Source organism: Vulpes vulpes, chromosome 4, assembly GCF_048418805.1.
Source record: "Vulpes vulpes isolate BD-2025 chromosome 4, VulVul3, whole genome shotgun sequence".
In the NCBI taxonomy this organism is placed as follows: domain Eukaryota; kingdom Metazoa; phylum Chordata; class Mammalia; order Carnivora; family Canidae; genus Vulpes; species Vulpes vulpes.
The window spans coordinates 94677530-94698926 of NC_132783.1; the positions used below are offsets into that span (position 1 = coordinate 94677530).

General features: G+C 53.4%; 3 protein-coding genes across 25 annotated transcripts in view; all 3 read left to right on the forward strand.

The window, feature by feature from the left end:
• Window positions 1-1323, forward strand: part of FAM193B (family with sequence similarity 193 member B) — a 33273-nt gene extending 31950 nt beyond the window's left edge. For all 19 annotated transcript variants that reach the window (XR_012001159.1, XM_026006061.2, XM_026006088.2 and 16 more), the window contains one exon: window positions 949-1323. The gene's annotated coding sequence lies outside the window, so the exon portion shown is untranslated. The remainder of the gene's footprint in view (window positions 1-948) is intronic.
• A 2357-nt stretch (window positions 1324-3680) lies between these two features.
• Window positions 3681-9146, forward strand: DDX41 (DEAD-box helicase 41). 5 transcript variants are annotated; one of them, XR_012001160.1, is made up of 17 exons: window positions 3681-3954; window positions 4036-4146; window positions 4402-4561; window positions 4639-4713; window positions 4845-4905; window positions 5027-5163; window positions 5525-5597; window positions 5705-5876; window positions 5953-6089; window positions 6900-7062; window positions 7237-7368; window positions 7651-7722; window positions 7860-7963; window positions 8074-8244; window positions 8325-8396; window positions 8512-8622; window positions 8794-9146. XR_012001160.1 is itself a non-coding variant. In XM_072756512.1 (17 exons), exons 1-17 carry the CDS (start codon window positions 3928-3930, stop codon window positions 8928-8930), a joined length of 1887 nt encoding a protein of 628 aa, XP_072612613.1. In that variant the 5' UTR covers window positions 3681-3927; the 3' UTR covers window positions 8931-9146. The 5 variants fall into 5 exon arrangements, 2 of the variants coding, with proteins under 2 accessions (XP_072612613.1, XP_025861926.2); XR_012001161.1 differs by having other exon boundaries at window positions 8095-8244; XR_003236112.2 differs by having other exon boundaries at window positions 5723-5876; window positions 8095-8244.
• A 125-nt stretch (window positions 9147-9271) lies between these two features.
• On the forward strand, window positions 9272-16455 carry DOK3 (docking protein 3). The gene is made up of 5 exons (XM_026006158.2): window positions 9272-11136; window positions 12118-12423; window positions 15049-15148; window positions 15259-15431; window positions 15549-16455. Exons 1-5 carry the CDS (start codon window positions 11071-11073, stop codon window positions 16245-16247), a joined length of 1344 nt encoding a protein of 447 aa, XP_025861943.1. The 5' UTR covers window positions 9272-11070; the 3' UTR covers window positions 16248-16455.
• The last annotated feature ends 4942 nt before the right edge of the window (window positions 16456-21397 follow it).

Here is a 21397-nt window from a genome sequence, read left to right on the forward strand (position 1 = left end):
CTGCTACTCCCTCTGCCTGTGTCTCTGCCTCTCTCTCTCTCTCTCTGTGACTATCATAAATAAATAAAAAATTAAAAAAAAAATAAAATTTATAAAAAAAAAAAAAAAAAAAGGAACAGCCAGAGAGCCTGAAGCCAGGGCAGCCTGAAGCTGGGCTCCCTATGGCACCTTAGGTTGCCTGGAGTCAGGTCTGTCTTTAGATTCACTTCAGTCCCTCTCTCTGAAGGGACTAGGCTCCTTGATCTTTTGCCAACTGAAAAGTCCACATCCTAAGGAGCTTCTGCCAAGGTCAGGGTGGCCTCCTGCCTCTTTTGTCCTCTTCCATAGGATCCAGGAGTTATGGGAACCCCAGGCACTTTCATTTGTTGCCTATTTTGAGAGAAAAGGGGACACACCTCCTCCCACAGCCCAGTGCCCCACTCAGCCAGGAAACCTCATTGGGCCATCTTCTCTCAGGGACTCCCTCTTTGGTTGATCTCTTTCCCAAGACAAGAGATGTTCCCTCCCTGCCTCACCCCACCATAAGGGCTCTCCATTGACCTTCCCCACCCTCCTCAGAGTGAGATTGGGAGCCCTGAGAGTGAATGAAAAAGCAGTGCTGGCACAGATTCAGGACCTAGACTGGGCTGTGTACCGGAGCCTGAGGCAGGAGTCAGAGTGCTTATGCTGCCTCTCCCCTACCTGTCAGTAGGAAACCAAAGTCCAGAGTCTGGGCTCTTACACTACCCTGCCTTGGAAAGATGCATTACAGGGGAGCTGTTCCTGGCAGAGTCTTGACCTGCGTCCTCTGCTGTAGGTAATCAAGGAAGTCTATTCAGGATGCTCAGCTTGAGGAGCAAAAATAGCAGGCAGCAGTACCTGCCCATGGGGACCCATGGAAACCCAGAGCCAACACAGGGAGACTAGGGCAAAGACTCACAGTGTGGCCATACTTTCCTGTTTTCTCAGCCCCTGCCGGGTCAAGCTTCTTCAGGGTGTCCTGAGACCCCAACTGCCAACTGAAAGTCTACAGTTTCTTCTTCCACATCCCTACGCCCCTGCCCAAGATCCTTCCTGCTCCTCGCCATCTTGGACCAACCAAAAGTTGAATGGATGCTGTGCTGTGCTGGGGCCTCTCAGGACCTCCGCAGAGCCGCTTCCTGGTGCTATGCAGCCTCCTCACTCAGAGCCTGGGGGCTGGACTGGCCTGTGGGCTAGGGGCTGATGGTACTGCTGGCCCAACACTGCTCTCTTTGTGTTTGTTTTTGTTCGTTTTTCAATTCTTTACTTTTGATACTGTGAAGATCTTTCCTGCCGAAAGATAAAACAACATTTGGACACAGAGTCAAGTGTGTTGGTGGTTTTGCTGGGCTGGGGCAGGGGTGAGGTGAGGAATGTACTCAGAAGCATGGGATCTGCCTTGGTCATTAGTCTCACTGAGCACATACTTTGTGTCAACAGTTTGGTAGTTTCCACTTAATTCTCACAGCGGTTCTAAGTGGGACTGTTATCCCATTTTACAGATGAGAAAATTAAAGCCAAGACAGGAAAGTGACTTTAGCGCACTCATTTTGGCTAAGAGCCTGGGCATGTATAACAGCAGCATCTCTGCACTTTGCTCCTGTTGGGAGGATTCTGGTATATGACCTGGAGCAGCCCCTTCCCCAGGCCGTGTCCCCTCTGCAAGATAGAGGAGTGAGACTGTCTTGGCAGCTGCTATGAGAAGGGATCTGGGAAAGGCTTGAGGCCTTTACAGACTGTACACCTGTAGCCTGGGTTATTGACCATTGTCAAGGGAAGTTAAACACATGGAGTTTCTATCAATTGGATCTGACTTTCTAATGGAAATGAGACTTGTAGCCTAATTAACTTGAGAGTTGAGGATGATGAACCCTTCTATAAAGTAAAGCAAACTACTCATTCCTATGTCTCATCTCCTGCAGTGGATCTGGTTCATAAATTCAGATTTTAATACAATAGATTTGTTTATAAATGCCTTGCACACATTTGTGCTCTAGCTCCTTGCCCCCATTTTCTAAAACTGGCACTTAACCTGAGCTTATGTGGGGAGCAGTGGAGGCTGTGGCCACACAGTTACTAAGAGCCCTTTATAAGAGTGTCAAGAGCAGGATCAGAGACCATTCCCTCCCCCTTCCTTCCTCCCAGGTTGAACCTCACCATGGGCAGTCAGTGCCAGCTTCCTCTTCTAAAGAAGTTAAAAAGCATCACCCACAGGCTCACAATTCCTGGTCTCTGGCCTTTCCTAATCCCCAAGGAAGTATGCATATGCCCCTGTGAAACCTGTCTCTGTATGTATTATCTGTGTTCCTCTCTCCCTTCAACTCTTGCACCAGGCTCCTGCCCTGCTGCTGAACTGGCATAAGTATCTAAAATTCTGCCTCATTGTTCAAAAATTGCATGTCTGATCAAGGCGCTGCTTTACCTACAGAGAAAGACCTGTGGGTGGTATTCAAAGCCATCCATGCCTGGCCTCCCAGCACTTTACTCCAGCCACACCAGATGACCTCAGTCTCCTAGGCCTAGCACCCTCAGGTCTCCTAACTTCTGCTCACATGTTTCCTTCTTTGCAGATTACCTTTCCTTCATTTCCTGCTTATCCTTCACATTCCAGTTGAAAGGCCATTCTTACTATGAGAATCCATTTGCCTGCCTTGTGACGTTTCCAAAAGTACTACTTTATCTGTCTTAGAATATTCCTCCTTAACCTCAAGACCCGTTATATTTCTGTCTCAACTAATCCATAAACTCACAAGCCAGGTTTGTGTCTTCTTCATCTTTTATCTGTTTCAGCACTGTGCACAACACCCTGTACATGCTCATAATAAATGCATGAATGAAGGAAAAAATTGTAGTGAGGGATCACTCCTCTCTAAAAGTCCCTAGTGATGGGTGCCTGGGTGACTCAGTCCTCAGACTCTTGATTTTGGCTCAGGTCATGATCTCAATGTCATGAGATGGAATCCCGCCTCAGGCTCCATGCTCGGTGTGAAGTCTGCTTGAGATTCTCTCCCTCTGCCTCTGCTCCTCGTTCCTGCTATCTCTCTCTCTCTCTCTCTCTCTCTCTCTCTCTCTCTCTCTCTCTCTCAAAACAGGCTCTGGGGCCAACCTAACCCATCCAGCGTTAGCCCTGGCCACCACCACCCCATAGCAGTTGGCCACACGATCAGTTTGTTCCTTGAGGAATCTGCACTTGCACATGGCCAGACCCTCACTCCTGCAGGACGCTCAGTCTGAAAGCTCTGCCTTTCCTCCACTCCCTGTTCCGAGAGTCTATACCTCTGGAAGCTCAGAGGCACGTCTCTCCAAAGCCTTCTCTGGTTCCCCAGGCAGTGAGCTACTCTAACCTCTGTCGTAGCACTCACAATAATAATCGCTCCGTATGTATGTACACAGACCCTCCGCGAAAAAACAGTCACTCGCATTTATCCCTCAACTATTCTGAAGATCTGTGTCGTCTCACACTGACGAGCTTGCCAGTCAGAGCTGCGGTGTAAGTCGATTGATTTTTCCACAAGCCACACACGCCCCACCCCCCGCGCCCATGCCCGACGTGGAGGCCTAGGCAGAGTCCCGGCTGGCCGGTCCCGGCACGTGCCGGATGGCGTCAGACGCAGATCAGCGGTCTCCACTCAAGAGACGACCTTTCCCTAGGCTTGGTTTGAGCCTTTAGCGCATGCTCCAAATCACCCAGCGTCCCATAATGCATTGGCTGACGCCTTGCCCTCGCTCCTGGCAACAAACGAGCCGCCGCGCTGGGGTACTCTGACAGCGCCCTGCCGGGGCCTCAGAGGAAAGTTTGTCCCTCCGCGCGATCCGGCACTCCGAGGTCGTTGCTAGGCGCCCACGTTCCGCTTCTCCACATCTGATTGGGCTTCACTCAAAAGTTGAGGCGGGGTTTCACCGGAGCGCGCATGCGTGCAGCGAAGAATGGAGGACTCGGAACCCGAACGGAAGGTAGGAGCGAGGCCAGTGTCCGCGCGGGTCGCCAGCGGCAGTGAAAGCCGGAGCCTGAGCTTTCCTCATGTATATCTGCAGCGGGCTCGCACCGACGAGGTGACTGCTACCGGAAGCCGCTCCGAGACGGAGGATGAAGACGACGAAGAGTACGTGCCTTACGTGCCTTTGCGACAGCGCCGGCAGCTACTGGTGAGGGCCGGGTTTGGAAGAGGAATGAAGGCATGGGATGGCGGGGGGTGGCCACCAGTGGAGCGAGCTGTCAGTACTTGGGGCCGTGACCCTGCGGCTAGGAGGGACGAACACCCTGACCTGAGGGGTAGGGCAGCTCCACGTCGCAGGGTGCAGGTCCTTCTCCCAGAAGCCAAGATCCTGACATAGGGCCCCTGGGCCCAATGCTTCGTTGTGTCTTGGGCTGGTCTCTGAGGGGCGCTGGTGGAACCTCAGCTCCAGAAGCTACTGCAACGAAGGCGCAAAGGAGCTGCGGAGGAGGAGCAGCAGGACAGCGGCAGCGAGCCCCGGGGAGATGAGGACGACATCCCACTGGGCCCTCAGTCCAACGTTAGCCTCCTGGATCAGCACCAGCACCTCAAAGAGAAGGCTGAAGGTGAGCTGGAAAGCAGCGGGGACGCTCAGCTTGGTGCAGTGCTCTGGTGCCTCTCTGACATCTGCTTCTTTCCTCAGCCCGCAAGGAGTCTGCCAAGGAGAAGCAACTGAAAGAAGAGGAAAAGATCCTGGAAAGTGTGGCTGAGGGCCGAGGTATGTTTATAGCCAGGGCAGGGTGGGGAGGTAGACTGAGCGTCCTCCCCCAACCTCAGGCATGTTAGTTAAATTTGAAGGGCATGCTCTGGGAAGCAAGACCCAGCCCTGAGCCACATCTGTCTCCTCAGCCTTGATGTCAGTGAAGGAAATGGCCAAGGGAATCACATACGACGATCCAATCAAAACCAGGTATGTTTTTCAGTCTGTAGGAAGGCAGTCACTTTTACTTGGAATGGTATATGGCTGAGGCTGGCAGGGACACCCCAGAGCCAGCTGTGGGCCTCTCTTGACCCCCACCACCTACTCACAGTTGGACACCGCCCCCTTATGTCCTGAGCATGTCTGAAGAGCGGCATGAACGCGTTCGGAAGAAGTACCACATCCTGGTGGAAGGAGATGGTATCCCACCACCCATTAAGAGCTTCAAGGAAATGAAATTTCCTGCAGGTACCTGGGAACTTTGGTAGTCAAACAACTGTGAGGTTGTGTCCCAGCCCCCCACTGAGCTCAGCATCTGCAGTGATGGGTCTAGCCAGTAGAAATAGAGGGATTTAGGTTTGAATTTCAGTTGCCCCAAATGTATCTGTTCACTATCTTCTGCCATTAGGGAGCTTCAGTGGGCAGGTGACATTGGCCTTAAACAGACCTGGGTGCAAACCCTGCCTCTTCTTATGCTAGGTCTTGGACAAGTATTTTTCTCTCTCTTTCTGTGGGGTAACTTGAAGAGGGTAGTGGTAATGTTACAGTTCTACAAGCCTGATAAACTATCTGTGAGACACAAGGATGATACTGAAGTTGTTTTCCTTAGCCATCCTGAGAGGCCTGAAGAAGAAAGGCATCCACCATCCAACACCCATTCAGATCCAGGGCATCCCCACCATGTGAGTATGGACCTGGGGGCCCTGAAGAGGGAGGTGATAGGGAGGAGCAATCACTAGGTGTCCATCTGGAGACTCATTCTCTACATTCTACTGAACCTGATCCTCAGGCCTGTTCTCTCCAACAGTCTATCTGGCCGTGACATGATAGGTATCGCCTTCACGGGTTCAGGGAAGACCCTGGTGTTCACATTGCCTGTCATCATGTTCTGCTTGGAACAAGAAAAGAGATTACCTTTCTCCAAGCGTGAAGGGCCCTACGGACTCATCATATGCCCCTCAGTAAGATAGATCATGGTTGAGGGCAGGGCAGAGACAGGACTGCTTTCTGGTGCCAACCTCTGCCCTGTGCCTACAGCGGGAGCTCGCCCGGCAGACCCATGGTATCCTGGAGTATTACTGCCGCCTACTGCAAGAGGACAGCTCCCCACTCCTGCGCTGCGCTCTTTGCATCGGGGGCATGTCTGTCAAAGAGCAGATGGAAACCATTCGACAGTGAGCACAAGCACCCCTACCCTGTGGGCTTCTCCAGAGCCCCTAGACAGGCTTTGTTTTAGCTACTCCTAAGACCCTTACAGAAGACCTCTGTGGACCCCTTGTCTTCAAGGAGTTCCTCATCTAATCAGTTGGGGTGGGACAGAAGGCTGTGGTAACGTACTGTGGGAGCACAGCAGATGGAATGAGGTCATCTGGGAGGTCATGGGTCAGGACATTCCTGGCAAAAGACAGAGTTGGGGGACCCAGGGTGTCCAGGAAGGTCAGGGTCATTCCGTGTGGCCCATTATGGAGGCTGAGGCACTAGGGCAGGGCTGGATCCATGGCCTTTCCACCTGGTACAGTCCCCAGGAGACAGTGCCAAGGAGACACTGCCCTAGACCAGGCTCTGAGGTCATGGACAGACCAGGCGCAGGTTCTTCTTTCCAAGGCATTCCTGGTCTCAGGGACAATTCAGATACAGAAAAGATTAATTTAGCCTACCAGAAAAGCGAACCCTTCAACACCTACAGAGGGAGCTGTGAGAGCACCAACTGTGGCCTATCTGGAGATCAGGACAGCCCTCCTTGGGGACAAGGGGAATGACCTCGAAGAGGGAAAGGTGTGCTAGGCAGAGTTGATCATTGCTGGGGAGGAGCTCTGGAAGACTGCAGCCTCTTCCAGAAGAGCTGTGTTTTGCAAGTAGGGGAGGGTGATAGAAGTGATAAGGAGAGAGGAAGGAGGCCAGAGGGCAAAATGAGCAGAATGCCAACCCTTAAGTGCAGGGATGGGCAGGTAGCCCTGATCTCAGGGCCTCTTCTTGATCCCCAGTGGTGTACACATGATGGTGGCCACCCCTGGGCGCCTCATGGATCTGCTGCAGAAGAAGATGGTCAGCCTAGATATCTGCCGCTACCTGGCTCTGGATGAAGCTGACCGCATGATTGACATGGGTTTCGAGGGCGACATCCGCACCATCTTCTCCTACTTCAAGGTGCCCATCCCAGCCTGGCTGGGGCATCCCTGCCCCCAGCACAAAACATTCAGCCATGGCAGGCCCTGAGGCCTGGCACTACCCACCTATTGGCCCTGCACTGGGGGGCTTCATCCCAGCTACTTGGCCTTCCCAGGCCTTACCTGCCCTCAGTTCTAGCCCTCTCTTCCTCAGGGCCAGCGTCAGACCCTGCTCTTCAGTGCCACCATGCCTAAGAAAATTCAGAACTTTGCCAAGAGTGCCCTAGTAAAGCCTGTCACAATCAACGTGGGGCGTGCTGGGGCCGCCAGCCTGGATGTCATCCAGGTGGGCAAGCGTTCCTGTTGAGTAGAGTCTTACTCGTGAGGGTTGGATCTGGCTAGGTCTCATAAAAACTCTTGGAGTAGGGTTGAGGGGCCACCTTGTGGGCACCGAGGGTTTCATTCAAAGCCCCAGCCCTTAGCAGGAAGCATTCTTAGGGCAGCCAGCCCTTTATAGCAGGAAGCTTCCGGTATCCTACCGGCCAGGATTGGGGGCCCAGGCGCTATGACTGAGCCATGGCTGGTGAGCCCATTCAAGGCCCACCTGACCTGACCCCTGTGGTGGCAGGAGGTGGAATATGTCAAGGAAGAGGCCAAGATGGTATACCTGCTTGAGTGCCTACAGAAAACACCCCCACCCGTAAGTGCAGCCAGCCAGCCTGGCCTAGGACCCCTGGGATAAGGGAGAGGGGGTGGTGGGCGCAACATGCTGGAAAGAAGGTCGGGCATGCCGGGTTGGAGTCCGCCCTCATGACTGAAGCTGGCCTACTTGGACAGGTGCTCATCTTTGCAGAGAAGAAGGCAGATGTTGATGCCATCCACGAATACCTGCTGCTGAAAGGGGTCGAGGCAGTGGCCATCCATGGGGGCAAAGGTCAGGGGTTAGTGCATTCCTAGGCATAGGTTTTGTTGCCATTGCTTCCCCTCACCTAATCCCTTTCCCTGCCCAGTGGGCCTGCCACTACTCCCCAGTCTCCTGTTACTCTAACAGCTCCTGCCTAACCCTCCACAGACCAGGAGGAACGGACAAAAGCCATCGAGGCATTCCGGGAGGGCAAGAAGGATGTCCTGGTGGCCACAGACGTAGCCTCCAAGGGCCTGGACTTCCCTGCCATCCAGCATGTCATAAATTATGACATGCCTGAGGAGATCGAGAACTACGGTGGGGAGCTCGGGGTCAAGGGTGTGGGCTAGGCCCCCAGACCCTGGACAGTAGGCCAGAGGCTCTTTTCCTCTCTGCAGTGCATCGTATCGGCCGTACTGGGCGCTCAGGAAACACAGGCATCGCAACCACTTTCATCAACAAGGCCTGTGGTAAGGCTGCCATCAGGGCCACCTCAGCTGTTCCCTGGGTCCTCTGCCTGTGGCTACCCAGGTCCTGGCTGCAGGCCACAGAGTCGGGCCTGATGGTTCCCTAATACCCCCACAGATGAGTCGGTGCTGATGGACCTCAAAGCCCTGCTGCTGGAGGCTAAGCAGAAGGTGCCTCCTGTGCTACAAGTGCTGCACTGCGGGGATGAGTCCATGCTGGACATTGGAGGTGACTGTGGGCCGGGAGACGCTGGTCCAGTGGGGGTGTTAGGGGGAACACCACAAAACAGGTCCATGCTGCACATCATAGGACTTGGGGGAGGGATCTAATGGGAAACCAAAGTCTGGGGTGTGGTGCCTGGTCCTGCAATCACACGGACTCCTATCCTTGTGTCCCCAGGAGAGCGTGGCTGTGCCTTCTGTGGGGGCCTGGGCCATCGAATCACTGACTGCCCCAAACTCGAGGCTATGCAGACCAAGCAGGTCAGCAACATCGGCCGCAAGGACTACCTGGCCCACAGCTCCATGGACTTCTGAGCCATCCATCGTCCCTTGTCTCTGAGAGGCTTCAGTCTCCAGCTACCAACCACATACACCAGCCCCCTGGACAAAAAGCCAGTATCCTTGGCCCAGCTGGCCTGGGCTGGGCCAGGCTGGGCCTGGCTGCCTGCTCCCTGTGTCCCCCAGAATTACTATTTTTGTTCCCCTTTACCCCAGGCTATCATTAAAGCACAAGCCCCTGGTCTCAGCCCAGCCCTGCCTCTGTGTTTTGCCGCCTGATCCCTGCTTCCTGGGCAGCTCTCACCCTCTGACCTCCATAGCCCCTCTAACTCAGGGAACTAGTATCTCCCACCACCACTGCCAACACTGGGCCTGCTGGGTCTTAGTTGTAGGAAGGGCCATGTAGGTGGGGCCCCCTGCTGGGAACTCTGGGTATGTCCTCTGGGCTAGCTGTATTTGTGACTAAAGGAGAGACTGCATTGGTGGGCCAAGGGGAAATGGTTGGGTTTTCTGGTCTCTGGTTGGCTCTTATAATCTCCAACCTTGCCCCAGCCTCCCCCTTCCTGTCTGTTGTATGAAGCTCCTGGGGCCCCTTGGGAGGCGACTTCCTGCCTCAGCTCCCCCTGCCCATTTGCCAGTGCACACTGCCCACAGCCCACAGACTCCCAGTAGAGAATCCTCTATTCCCCTTGCTGAGAGGCACTCACTGACCTCACTCTGTGTCCAGCTCCCTGCTGGGCGCAGGATCCAAGCAATCCAGGCAAACACCTGTTGGGAAGCTCCTAGGTAAGTGGGAGAGACAGGAGATAGGAATAATTGGGGGTGGCAGCAGGAGACTCCTGGCAAATGTAGTAGGATGTCAGCATCTGGCGAGGGACAGGCAGAGGAAGAGCCACTAGCAGCACTTGGTGTGCAAGACCACATGCTCTATCCCAGCAGGACAGCCATTGCTCAAGTCACAGTTTGTCACTTTGTGTTTGGCCTTAGGCAAGTTACTTAATGTTTCTGAGCCTTGATTTCCTCATCATTGAAGTGCAATGAGAATGCAAAGGACAGGGTGTCCTAATACTGGAGCTCAAGGCTGCTCAGGCTGCAATGGACACAAAGCCAGGTGGACAGGCCCTTGGAAAAGATTTCCTGCTGACACCCCACATGTGACCCTAAATGGTATTACTCAGCCTGGTTACCCATGCTTTTGTAAAAGCAGCATTGAATGAGTGACATGAGGCTGTCCCCAGAATTCAGACTCATAGCCCCAATAGTAGCCTCTAGCAAGGTGAGGCAAAAAAAGATGCCTGGCAACAAGCAGTTTAAAAAGAGCATGTGAGCTCTCCAGGACCCACTGGGGGCATGCCACCCATACATGACCGGGCTGTGCTGCGAGAACCGGAGTTCACTGGTTGGGCCCTTGTGCTCAGCAAAAGTGAGAAAGTGGACCTCCCAGGATTAGAGGCAGCCCAGCGATCAAGTTGAACAGTGGTAAGGGGTTCCCTGGAGGCACTGGGCTGAGGCAGTTGGAGGCCGGAACAGGGCACCTTGGGTGCCACGCTGAGGAGCCCAGGCTATGCCCCAGCGCAGGGGGGCAGTCGGGAAAGGCTTGGGAAGGGGAAAGATGGGTTGGTTTGGGCTCGGTTGAAAGGACCACAGTGGGACAGTGATTCAAAGGGGAAATAATGAACAGGGATGTAAAGATGGGACCAAGTGAATATTAGAAACAGTTCTAAAATAAGCAGAGCGGGACTGAGGCTCAAGAGAAAAAGCAAGGAACTGGCCAGTCTGGCTAGAGGGGGGTCCTGGGGCAGGGACGGGGCTGTGGGAATATCAGGTGCTGGGGTGTACAGCTGCCCTGCACAGAAGAGAGGTCAGAGCATATGACTCACAGTCAGCTGACCCAGGTACAGGCCTAGGTCATCTTCTCTCCAGTAGTCTGAGGCCCCTGCCAGGCCCACGTGAGCACATTGGGCCTGCGGGACCCAGAGGAAGGTATATGTGACGTCCCCACCCCCTATCCTACCTCCTTTACTGAAGACGGACTCCCCTCCCCCCAGCCCTGCAGCTGCCTCTGAACAGAGGGAGGGGGAAGTGGCCAGAAGGGGAAGTGTGAGGAGTTCCCCTCTGGCCTGTCACCAGTCTCCTCAGGCCCTCAGAGTGGCAGTCCTGAGGCCTGGCAGCGGCCATGGAGCCTCTGGAGACTCCCATCAAGGACGGCATCCTCTACCAGCAGCACGTCAAGTTCGGCAAGGTGGGGACCCTGGCTGCCCAGCAGCTGCCCAGGGCGGTAGGCCTCTGGCCCAGCCTCAGCCCACCAAGACCTGGGAGAATGGGGAAGGGAGTCAGGGTGGGTGACCCAACCAAGGTGCTGGGGAATAGAACAGAGCCCCATTCTCAGCTTGAGTGGGTTGGGCTGAGTGGGCCTTTATGAGAGCCAGCCCTGTTCAAGGATGGGGAAGCCAAGAGTGGGGAGGATCTAAGAATCCAAACCTTGGGGCAGGGCTGAGCTGAGAAGCTGACTGACCTGATAGCCTTCCGCCCCATGTTGTAGAGGCACCAAGGCCCCTGTAGAGAAGGCTGGTGGCTTAGTTGGAGGATCCCTCCGACCCCACCCCACATAGGAGGGCTCAGTCCCTATAGCCCTGTTATGGGACGTAGTTGGGGAGTTTACGTCTCCCCAGGCAGGAGGCCCTGCACCCTCATAGCTCAGCTGCAGCTGCTGCCCAGGGAGATAAACAGTCTATTTCCTTTGCTTTATGCTATTTGCATGTTTCCTTCCTTGCCATCATGAGACTGAGGCCTCCTTCCTGGCTCAGTCCTTGTCCCATGGTCCAAAGGGACCTGTTCTTTGGTGAGGAAGGGAGTAGGGGCACCAACATAATGATAGTATCAGGTGGTCTGCTGTAACTCCTAGATACTTCAGAGACATAATCCAGTAGAAGCCCCAACTTTGTGTACTCTTAGTTTTTTGAGATGGGGGTACTAGTGCTCCTGGAGGTCACAGGCAATTGGTGGGGTGGATTTGAACCCACAGCTGCCTGGACCCAAGCACAGACTCTTCCCCCTGCTGGTCTGACCTTGACAAGGCCTCCTTCTCTGCGGCCCTGAGGATCTGAGGGAAGCAGAGGCCAGCCTGAGTGGCCAGGAACATTTGCTGAGCAGTTTGTGCTGAGCTGAGCTACAGGGAGAACTGCCACTCAAGGGTCTTTTCCCCCATCTTCACCTCCCACAGAAGTCCTGGCGGAAGGTATGGGGTCTTCTGTATGCAGGAGGACCATCAGGTGTGGCACGGCTGGAGAGCTGGGATGTCCGGGATGGTGGCCTGGGGCCAGCAGGCGACAGGTCTGCAGGACCTTCCCGGCGTGGCGAACGGCGGGTCATCCGCCTGGCTGACTGCGTGTCTGTGCTGCCTGCTGATGGTGAGAGCTGCCCCAAAGATACTTGTGCCTTCCTGCTCACCACCACAGAGCGAAGCCACTTACTGGCTGCCCAGCATCGCCAGGAATGGATGGGCCCCATCTGCCAGCTGGCCTTCCAGGTGAGCATAAGGCGGTTGGGCAGGGCATCCGGGGCCAGAAGTGGACTACCTGATACCCCCACCTTGTTCATCTCCGTGGTCACTCACATCCTGGCACTCAGCTAGTACCTGCCAAGGACCCACAAGCCTAAGGAAATAGCCCCCTAAATCCACAGAATGAATCTCACATGGCCATTCATGCTGTGGAGAAAATGAAAGGCTGGTGGGACCAGGAATGAATGGTGGTTGTTAGATGGGAAGGCCTTTTCGGAAGGGGCAGTAAGCCCAAGTCCTCAAGGACAAATAAGAACTCACCAAGCAAAGATCTAAGGCAAGGGTGATCCAGACACTGAGGCCTGAGGAATGTCCTGAATGGATGGAGTAGCAAGGGCAAAGGCCTTTCCCTGAAGCAGGGAAAAGTTTGGTATATCAAAGAGGTGGAAAGGCCACCATGCCTGGAGGGTAAGGAGTGGGGAGGGAGCCTAGGAGGAGGCAAAGTTGGAGAGTTTGGTGGGAACCAGCTGAAACTACTTTGGGCCGCATGTGGAGTTTGGGGTCTTATTCTGAGAGGAGAAGCCTTTGGAGGAGGTTTTTGGGAGCCAGGGACTGAAAGCTTTAAAGCTTCATAGAGGGATTCCTGGGTGGCTCAGTGATTTAGCGCCTGCCTTCAGCCCAGGGCGAGATCCTGGAGTCCTGGGATCAAGTCCCACATTGGGCTCCCTGCGTGGAGCCTGCTTCTCCCTCTGCCTGTGTCTCTGCCTCTCTGTGTCTCTCATGAATGAATAAATAAAAATCTTTGAAAAATAAGATAAAAAAATAAAGCTTCATAGAGTCTATTATGGACCAAAAAGAAATGAGCCCAGTTCCTCAAAAAGTTAAACATAGAGTTACCATATGACCCAGCAATTCCACTGGTAGGTGTATACCCAAGAGAATTGAAACAGGTGTTCAAACAGAGCTTGTATGAGAATGCTCAGAGCAGCATTAATCACAATGATTCACAGGTGCTATTAACTGATGAATGGTTACACCAAATGTATTCTATCCATACAAAAGAATATTACCTGACCATAAAAAAAAAATGAGGTACTGATACATGCTAACACCATTAATGAACCTGGAGAACATCATGCTAATTAAAAGGAGCCATACACAAAAGACCATATATTTGTGTGATTCTATTTATGTGAAACACCCAGAATAGGCAAATCTATAGGGAAAGCAGCTTAGTGGCTGCCAGGGGCTAGGAGAAGGGGGAGTGGGTAGTGACTGCTGATGGATTTTAATGTGGAATGATAAAAAAAAAAAATTCTGGAACTAGGGGCCCCTGGGTGGCTCAGTTGGTTAAGCGTCTGCCTTTGGCTCAGGTCATGATCCCCGGGTCCTGGGATGGAGCCCTGAACCCTGCATGTCAGGCTACCTGCTCAGCAGGCAGGAAGTAGGCTTCTCCCTCTGCCCCTCCCCCCGCTTGTGCTCTCTCTGTCTATCATAACTAACTAACTAACTAACTAAACTAACTAACTAACTAACTAACTAACTAAATAAATAAATAAATAAATAAATAAATTTTTTAAAAATTCTGGAACTAGAGCAGGCCCGGTGGCACAGTAGTTTAGCGCCGCCTGCAGCCCGGAGTGTGATCCTGGAGACCCGGAATCAAGTCCCATGTTGGGCTCCCTGCATGGAGCCTGCTTCTCCCTCTGCCTTTGTCTCTGCCTCTCTCTCTCTTTCTCTCTCTCTCTCTTTTTTTTTTAAAGATTTTATTTATTTATTCATGAGAGACACAGAGAGAGAGAAGCAGAGACACAGGCAGGGGAAGAAGCAGGCTCCATGCAGGGAGCCCGACGTGGGACTGGATCCCGGGACTCCAGGACCACGCCCTGGGTCGACAGCAGGCACCAAACTGCTGAACCACCCGGAGATCCCCTCTCTCTCTCTCTCTCTGAATGAATATATATATATATATTTTTTTTTTTTTAAATTCTGGAACTAGATAAAGGTGACCATTGCACAATCTTGTGATTATACTAAAACCACTAAATTGTATACTTTCAAATGGGTTAAATGGTAAATTTTACATTGTGTATTTTACCACAGTATTTTACATTAAAAAAAAAAAAAAAGGAAATGGACAGGAGCAAAAGAGCAAGGAGACCAGTGAGGAAGCTGTTGCACGTGACCCTGGCCATACTACCATGGGCCAACATGGTTGTGGTGGAAGTGCTGATAGTCAGAGCTCAGAGAATGTGAGGGGATGAGGGGCTGAGAAGGGGAGATGGTGAAAGAGGCCTGGATGGAGTAGCCGTTCACTCACACGGGTCCCACCCCTCTATCACTCCAAGCTATTAGGGACACACACCGGCAGGCATAGCCCCTGGCCAAGCACACATGCAATGGGCTTGTCCTCTTATGTGCCCCTACTTTACAACTCATGGCACCCTCAATGGGGAGCCTGGGGGTTTGCAGGTGGGGAAACAGAGGGGTGCCCAGGGTCATGCAGTGTGTCACAGGCAGAACTGGCAGTGGCACCCAGGTCTCTGGATGTCCTTGCTTGTCCTGGATCCTAGGTTACTGGCCCCGGGGACAGGATGTGGAAAGAGGAATGAGGGTGAGGGCTCTAACTTCTGACCTTGTTTCATTCTCCAGGGCTCAGGGGAGTGTTCCTCAGGACCAGGGGAGATAGAAGCTTCCAAGAGGGGCTTGGTCCCCATGGAAGAGAATTCCATCTACTCCTCCTGGCAGGAAGGTGAGTCAGAGAGGTGCAGGGGCAGCCTCAGCCATCCTGCAGCCAGGGCTGGGACCTGTGGGGAACCCACGTGGCTATACCTGATGCCCTTGCCACCCTCCTGCCTGCAGTGGGTGAGTTTCCAGTGGTGGTGCAGAGGACCGAGGCTGCCACCCGCTGCCAGTTGAAGGGGCCCCACCTTCTAGTGCTAGGCCAAGACGCTATCCAGCTGAGGGAGCCCTCCAACCCCCAGGCCCTCTACACCTGGCCCTACCACTTCCTGCGCAAGTTCGGCTCTGACAAGGTGAGGTGCTGGGCAGCCACCCTATTCTGCTGGCCCTGCTTGGGAGGGTGGCAGGTTGAGGGGTGCCCAGGTCCCTCCGCCACTAACCCACCCATACCACCCCAACCCTGTGTCCAGGGCATGTTCTCCTTTGAAGCTGGACGCCGCTGTGACTCGGGTGAGGGTCTCTTCGCCTTCAGCAGCCCCCGAGCCCTCGACCTGTGCAGGGCTGTGGCCGCTGCCATTGCCCGCCAGCGGGAAAGGCTGCCAGAGCTGGCTGGCCCCCGGCCCTGTCCTCTGCCTCGAGCCATCTCCCTGCCCTCCCTGGACCCACCAGGAGAGCTGCGGGAGGCGCCCCCAGGCCTTGAGTTACAAAGCTCCCGCAGGGTGCACCTGGCTGAGCCCGGCCCCCAGAGCCTGCCCCTACTGCTGAGCCCAGCACCCCAAGATGAGCCACCATCTGGGCTCTATGCATCAGTGTGCAAACGGGCCAGTGGGCCCCCAAGCAATGCCGAACACCTCTATGAGAACCTAGGCATGCTGGAGACAGGCCCCATGCTGCCCAGGGATAGGGACCCCGAGCAGGAGGGTCCCAGCCACCGCAGCCCCCTTGCCAGCCCTATCTACCACAACAGTGAGGACCTGGGCTGGCCTGGCCCCACCCAAGACAGCAGCCTGGAGGCCCAGTACCGGCGGCTGCTGGAACTGGAGCTGGGCGACAGTGATGAAGCTGGGGCCTCCAGTCGTCCCAGTGTTCACTCAGGCTTCAAGGCCAAGCTGGTGACGCTGTTGAGCCGAGAGCGGAAAAAGGGCCCTGCCCCCTGTGACCGGCCATGAAAGCCCTTGATGGCTCTGCGACAGCAGGAGAGAAAGGTGCTCTGCTGTCCCTGGTCCAGGGCAAACAATGGACATCCAGAACACACCCCCACATCCACTCTGGCCTGTGGGGATGAGGCAAGCAGGCTGGGGAGGACCTCTCGTGTATCCTGCCAGCCCCTCAGTGTACAGTGTACAGATTTGCTGGTAATAAAACCTCCCAGCTCTGCTCTTGGTTCCATCTTGTAGCTCACAGTATATAGCTTCTCACTTCAGCTCTTCGCAGTGGCACTCACTGATCACACAGACACACACCTTCACTCACGTGCATTGTAGCAAACATCAGTGCCCTATACTGGGTTCTGGGAACACACACAGCCTGGATTTGACCTCTGTGACTCATGTGCTCAAGTCCACTTGCACAGATGGGTGGGATGCAGGTCATTATGACCCATGTAGTCCTGTGCAACAAAAACGACTAGGACGATAAAGCAGGAGGGAAAATTGGGCTCGCCAATGAATGAGGTGCCCTCTGAATTAAGTGTGAAGGGTAGGCAGGGCCTTACCAGGTGGGCAGCCAAGCTCCAGGTCTTCCCTGGCTGACAGTGGGTTATGCACTGGCCCAGAGATGAATGGAAAAGCATGGTCACAGAGGACACCCAGGGGCTGACAGGGAGTTGGTGGCCAAGCATGAGGGTCTGACCATCCTGCAGTGAACGAGCTTAGTCTCATCCTCAGCAGAGAGAGAGATTATGTTAAGAGCAGTGTGGAAAACAAATTTGAGGGGGCCCAACTGGAGACCAAGTAGCCTGAGCTGGGGAGGAGGTAGTGGGTGGGTGGATGGGGAAAGGGTAGGTGGAAGGGACTTCAAAGATTTGCCCCACCAAAACACCTGCTCCCCACTAAGGCTCAAAAATGTGTAGACAGGGGGCAGCCCGGGTGGCTCAGTGGTTTAGCGCCGCCTTCAGCCCAGGCAGGGCCTGACCCTGGAGACCCGGGATCGAGTCCCACGTCGGGCTCCCTGCATGGAGCCTGCTTCTTCCTCTGCCTGTGTCTCTGCCTCTCTCTCTCTCTCTCTCTCTCTCTCTCTCTCTGTGTGTCTCTCATGAATAAATAAATAAAATCTTTAAAAAAAATGTGTAGACAGTTCTAAATGTGTAGACAGTTCTGGAGAACCTCAGACCTCAGTCTCCTCAACTGCCAAGGACAGAAGTCAAATTACCCACCAGGCATTCCTTTTTTTTTTTTTTTTAATTTTATTTATTTATGATAGTCATAGAGAGAGAGAGGCAGAGACATAGGCAGAGGGAGAAGCAGGCTCCATGCACCGGGAGCCCGATGTGGGATTTGATCCCAGGTCTCGAGGATCATGCCCTGGGCCAAAGGCAGGCGCCAAACTGCTGTGCCACCCAGGGATCCCCCCACCCGGCATTCCTTAGAGTTTTACTGCATGCCTGCTTTGTGCCAGGCACTGGGGACACAGCCATATTCAAGACAGCAAGGTCCTTTTGTTTTTGTGTTTTGTTTTGTTTGGTTGTTTTTTAGAGAAAGTGCATGTGAGCAGGGTGGTAGATGGGCAGAGGGAGAGGGAGACAGAGAATCCTCAGCAGGCTCCAGGCTCAGCTGCCCCAACTCAGGGCTGGATCTTGTGACCCTGAGATCAGGACTTGAGCAGAAATCAAGAGTTGGGCGCTGAACCCACACAGCCACCCTGGTACCCCATAAGACTGAGGTTCTGTTCTCGAGGACCTCACATTCCAGAGGGAGATAAAGCAAGTCTCTTGAAGACTGTAGTGCCCTCATGGTAGTCCTGCAACCATCCCTGAGGCCTCCATGCACAGAAACATCTTGCCCCCAGCCCCTTGACCACAAGTCTGCCTTAGCGGTCCATGCCAATAGCACATCCTGAACCTCTTTATGACAGTGCCACTCCGTCTTCACCATCTTATTTCCCTTTTTTTTTTTTTTTTACCATCTTATTTCCAAGCATTCACCTCTGGCCACCTCCTTTATTCCTTCTAGCCTACTTCCTCTAGCTGGCCCATAAAGTTCCACCTCAGCTACACTGACCTCCATGACCCTTTCCTTCCCATCGGTGCAGTTGCTGTCTGCCATACCATCCTTGTCTGACTTCGATTCTTTGCCCCACCAATGGAGCAACCCCCTGATGTTCCTCTCTTCTTCTGTCTTATCTGTCTGGCAAAGTGCTCAGCCTCGGGTGAACCCAGCTCCCCTCCATGCCTGCACCCTGGCAACGGCCATGCCCAGATAATTTCACATAACCAGGCTGACCATATTCTCTCATGCTGTGATCTTAAAGCTCAGATAAACAGCCTCTCCCAAGAGACCCTACATCCCAGAGTGGGTTTTTCCCTTCCCAAGACCTTCTCACTTTCTCCTCTCCATCCCTACCCGTCCACATCTCAAAGAAATCCTGGAGAAATCACAGCTGACAGAAGTGAACACCCACAACCTCCCACCACCACTTCACTGACTAGTACACCAGCAGCCACACTGTCTCCCTCCAGCCAGACAATGACAGAAGTGTCTGCTCCACAGCCGGCAAGCCCTGACCCCAGTGCCTCTCCCAGCTTAGCAAACTGAGCCATCCCCTCCCCTCAGCCCATAAATCCCACCACCATCATCCTTTCCAGCAGCATGCAAACATGCTCCATAATTTCACATCTATTTTTTCTTTTTTAAGATTTTATTTATTTGATGGAGAGCGAGAGAGCACAAGCAGGGGGAGAGGGAGAAGCAGACTCCCCGCTGAGCAGGGAGCCCAGATGATGCAGGGGCTCGATCCCGGGATCCCGGGATCATAACCTGAGCCAAAAGGAGATGCTTAACCACCTGAGGGCTCCCCGGCCTCCCAATTTCACATCTTTAAAGGAAACTTTTGACCTCTCCTGCTTCAGCCACCTCCCTGTTCCCTTTTCCTCATCACAGTGAAACTCCTCAAAAGAGTCATTGATTGCTTTCATTTCCACTTTCTCCTACTCTCCCTTTAGCCAACTCAAGTCTCCCCATGGTCCCCACTGATCCACTCTTATTGGGATCATCAACTTGCTTCGTCCCCAAAACAAAAGCAACACGGCCTCCCCAACTTCTCAGCAGTGCTTGACATCCCTTCTTAAAACACCATCTTCACCTGATTTTCCTCCCTCCTCACGAATCTCTCCTTTCCAGCTTCTGCTGGCTCCTTGCCTGCTAGAGTTCTGCCTGGGGCTCTGGCTTCAGACACAGTGCAGCTCAACCCTGGCTCCACACAGAATCACCTGGAGCTTTTTTAAAAATGTAAAAATGCTCACACCTGGGCCTGCACTCAAGGGCTGAGATTTCAATGGTCTAGGTGAGGCCTGGGCACCAGTGTCCAGTTTTTCAATCTCCCAGATGATTCTGGCATGAGTCCAAGGTGGAGAACCATTGCCCTAAGCGAGGCAATTCTGTCTCCAGATCTCACAGACCATCTAAATGCTCACAACTCCCAAAGGTATATCTCTGCACAGACCTGTCTCCCTGAACTCCAGATTTAAGAATCCAACTGCACCACTAGACTTCTGGAGGTCTGAAAGACTTTTCCAAATGCAATGTGTGAAAGGAGGTTGTGGGCAGTGGGGTTCTGTGCATTGCTGACCACAGAGAGAAAAGTCTGAATGGATGTTGTTGTTAGAGTCATGGGAAGGTAGATTTTGGCTCCACTTAAGCGGGGGAGTGTCTTCTCTATGACAGGGAGAGTCTTCCCGTGATCTGTCAGGCTGGCTGCCTGCCATAAAGCAAGCTGAGATCAGGAGGCTCCCCAGACAGGTTGGCTGCAGCAAGGACCCCACTACCCCACAGGGCAAGCCAGCCCTTCACAGCCCAGTAAATCCCAGGACACACTGAAGGTCACCCAGAGAATTAGGGTCATGGCCAGAACTGGAACCTAGGACTCCAGGTCTCTGGTCTGGCATGCTTTTGTATTACAGATCTAAGCCCCTTTGGTTTATGGCAGTTTTTGTGAGATTCCAATCAGCCTATAAAAGAGAAAGTCTGCGGGGCAGCCTCGGTGACCCAGCGGTTTAGTACTGCCCTCAGCCCAGGGTGTGATCTTGGAGACCCAGGATAGAGTCCCACGTAAGGCTCCCTGCATGGAGCCTGCTTCTCCCTCTGCCTGTGTCTCTGCCTCTCTCTCTCTCTGTTTTTTTGTTGTTTTTTTTTATGATAGTCACAGAGAGAGAGAGAGGCAGAGACACAGGCAGAGGGAGAAGCAGGCTCCATGCACCGGGAGCCCGACGTGGGATTCAATCCCGGGTCTCCAGGATTGCGCCCTGGGCCAAAGGCAGGCGCCAAACCACTGCGCCACCCAGGGATCCCTCTCTCTCTCTGTGAGTGTGTCTGTCATGAATAAATAAATAAAATCTTTAAAAAAAAAAGAGAGAGAGAGAGAGAGAGAGAGAGAGAAAGTCTGCAAATCTCCAGGATTCTAGGGCCTCATCCTGGAGGTGCAGGTGTTGTGGACACTAGAGGGCACTGTGTCCTAGCCTGGGGCCTATTCCTCCCCTTGGGCTGCTGTTTCAGGGAACATCGGTGGCTTCATTCAAGACTGAGCCTTGCACAAGCCAAGGAATGGGACCCTAGGGTCATCTGCTGGAGGACTGCCAGGACCCTCAGGCTGCCACTTGTTCCTTACTCATTTGCTGTTTCACTTTCTCCATCCTCCCTTCATCTGTCATTCACATCCACTGTGTACAGGAACTGGGGAAATGGCGGACAAGACAGACAAGTCCCTGCTCTAATGGGACTGACATTCTAATGAGGACAAAAGACAATGAAGAAACAAGCACCTGATATGTCAGATGGTGGTAAGTGCTACAGGGAAAAATAAAGCAGGGTAAGAGACTAAGTGCCCAATGTGAGTGACGTGTCAAGGGGCTATTGTTTTAGTTAGGATGATCAGGGAAGGCCCCTTGGAGGAGGCAACACTTGAATAAAGTGAGAGAGCATGTTGTTCAGATATCAGGGGAAACTCTTCCAAGCAGAAGGAGCTACAACTGCAAAGTCCCTGAGGCAGGAACAGCAAGGAGGCCAGAGTGACTGGAGTAGAGTGAGCAAGGAGGAGAGTGGTAGGAAGTAGATCCAGCTTATTAATGTCATGTACATCTTAAGGACCTTAGTTTTATTTCAAGTGC

Excerpts from the sequence above, each read along its gene's own strand:
- DDX41 (XM_072756512.1), top strand. The coding sequence starts at position 3,928 with ATGGAGGACTCGGAACCCGAACGGAAG. Across the intron at positions 4,562-4,638 it reads CCTCAAAGAGAAGGCTGAAG|CCCGCAAGGAGTCTGCCAAG; the intron begins GTGAGCTGGAAA and ends TTCTTTCCTCAG. Across the intron at positions 8,623-8,793 it reads GTCCATGCTGGACATTGGAG|GAGAGCGTGGCTGTGCCTTC; the intron begins GTGACTGTGGGC and ends TTGTGTCCCCAG.
- DOK3 (XM_026006158.2), top strand. The coding sequence starts at position 11,071 with ATGGAGCCTCTGGAGACTCCCATCAAGGACGGCATCCTCTACCAGCAG. Across the intron at positions 11,137-12,117 it reads AGCACGTCAAGTTCGGCAAG|AAGTCCTGGCGGAAGGTATG; the intron begins GTGGGGACCCTG and ends CACCTCCCACAG. Across the intron at positions 15,432-15,548 it reads GCAAGTTCGGCTCTGACAAG|GGCATGTTCTCCTTTGAAGC; the intron begins GTGAGGTGCTGG and ends CCCTGTGTCCAG.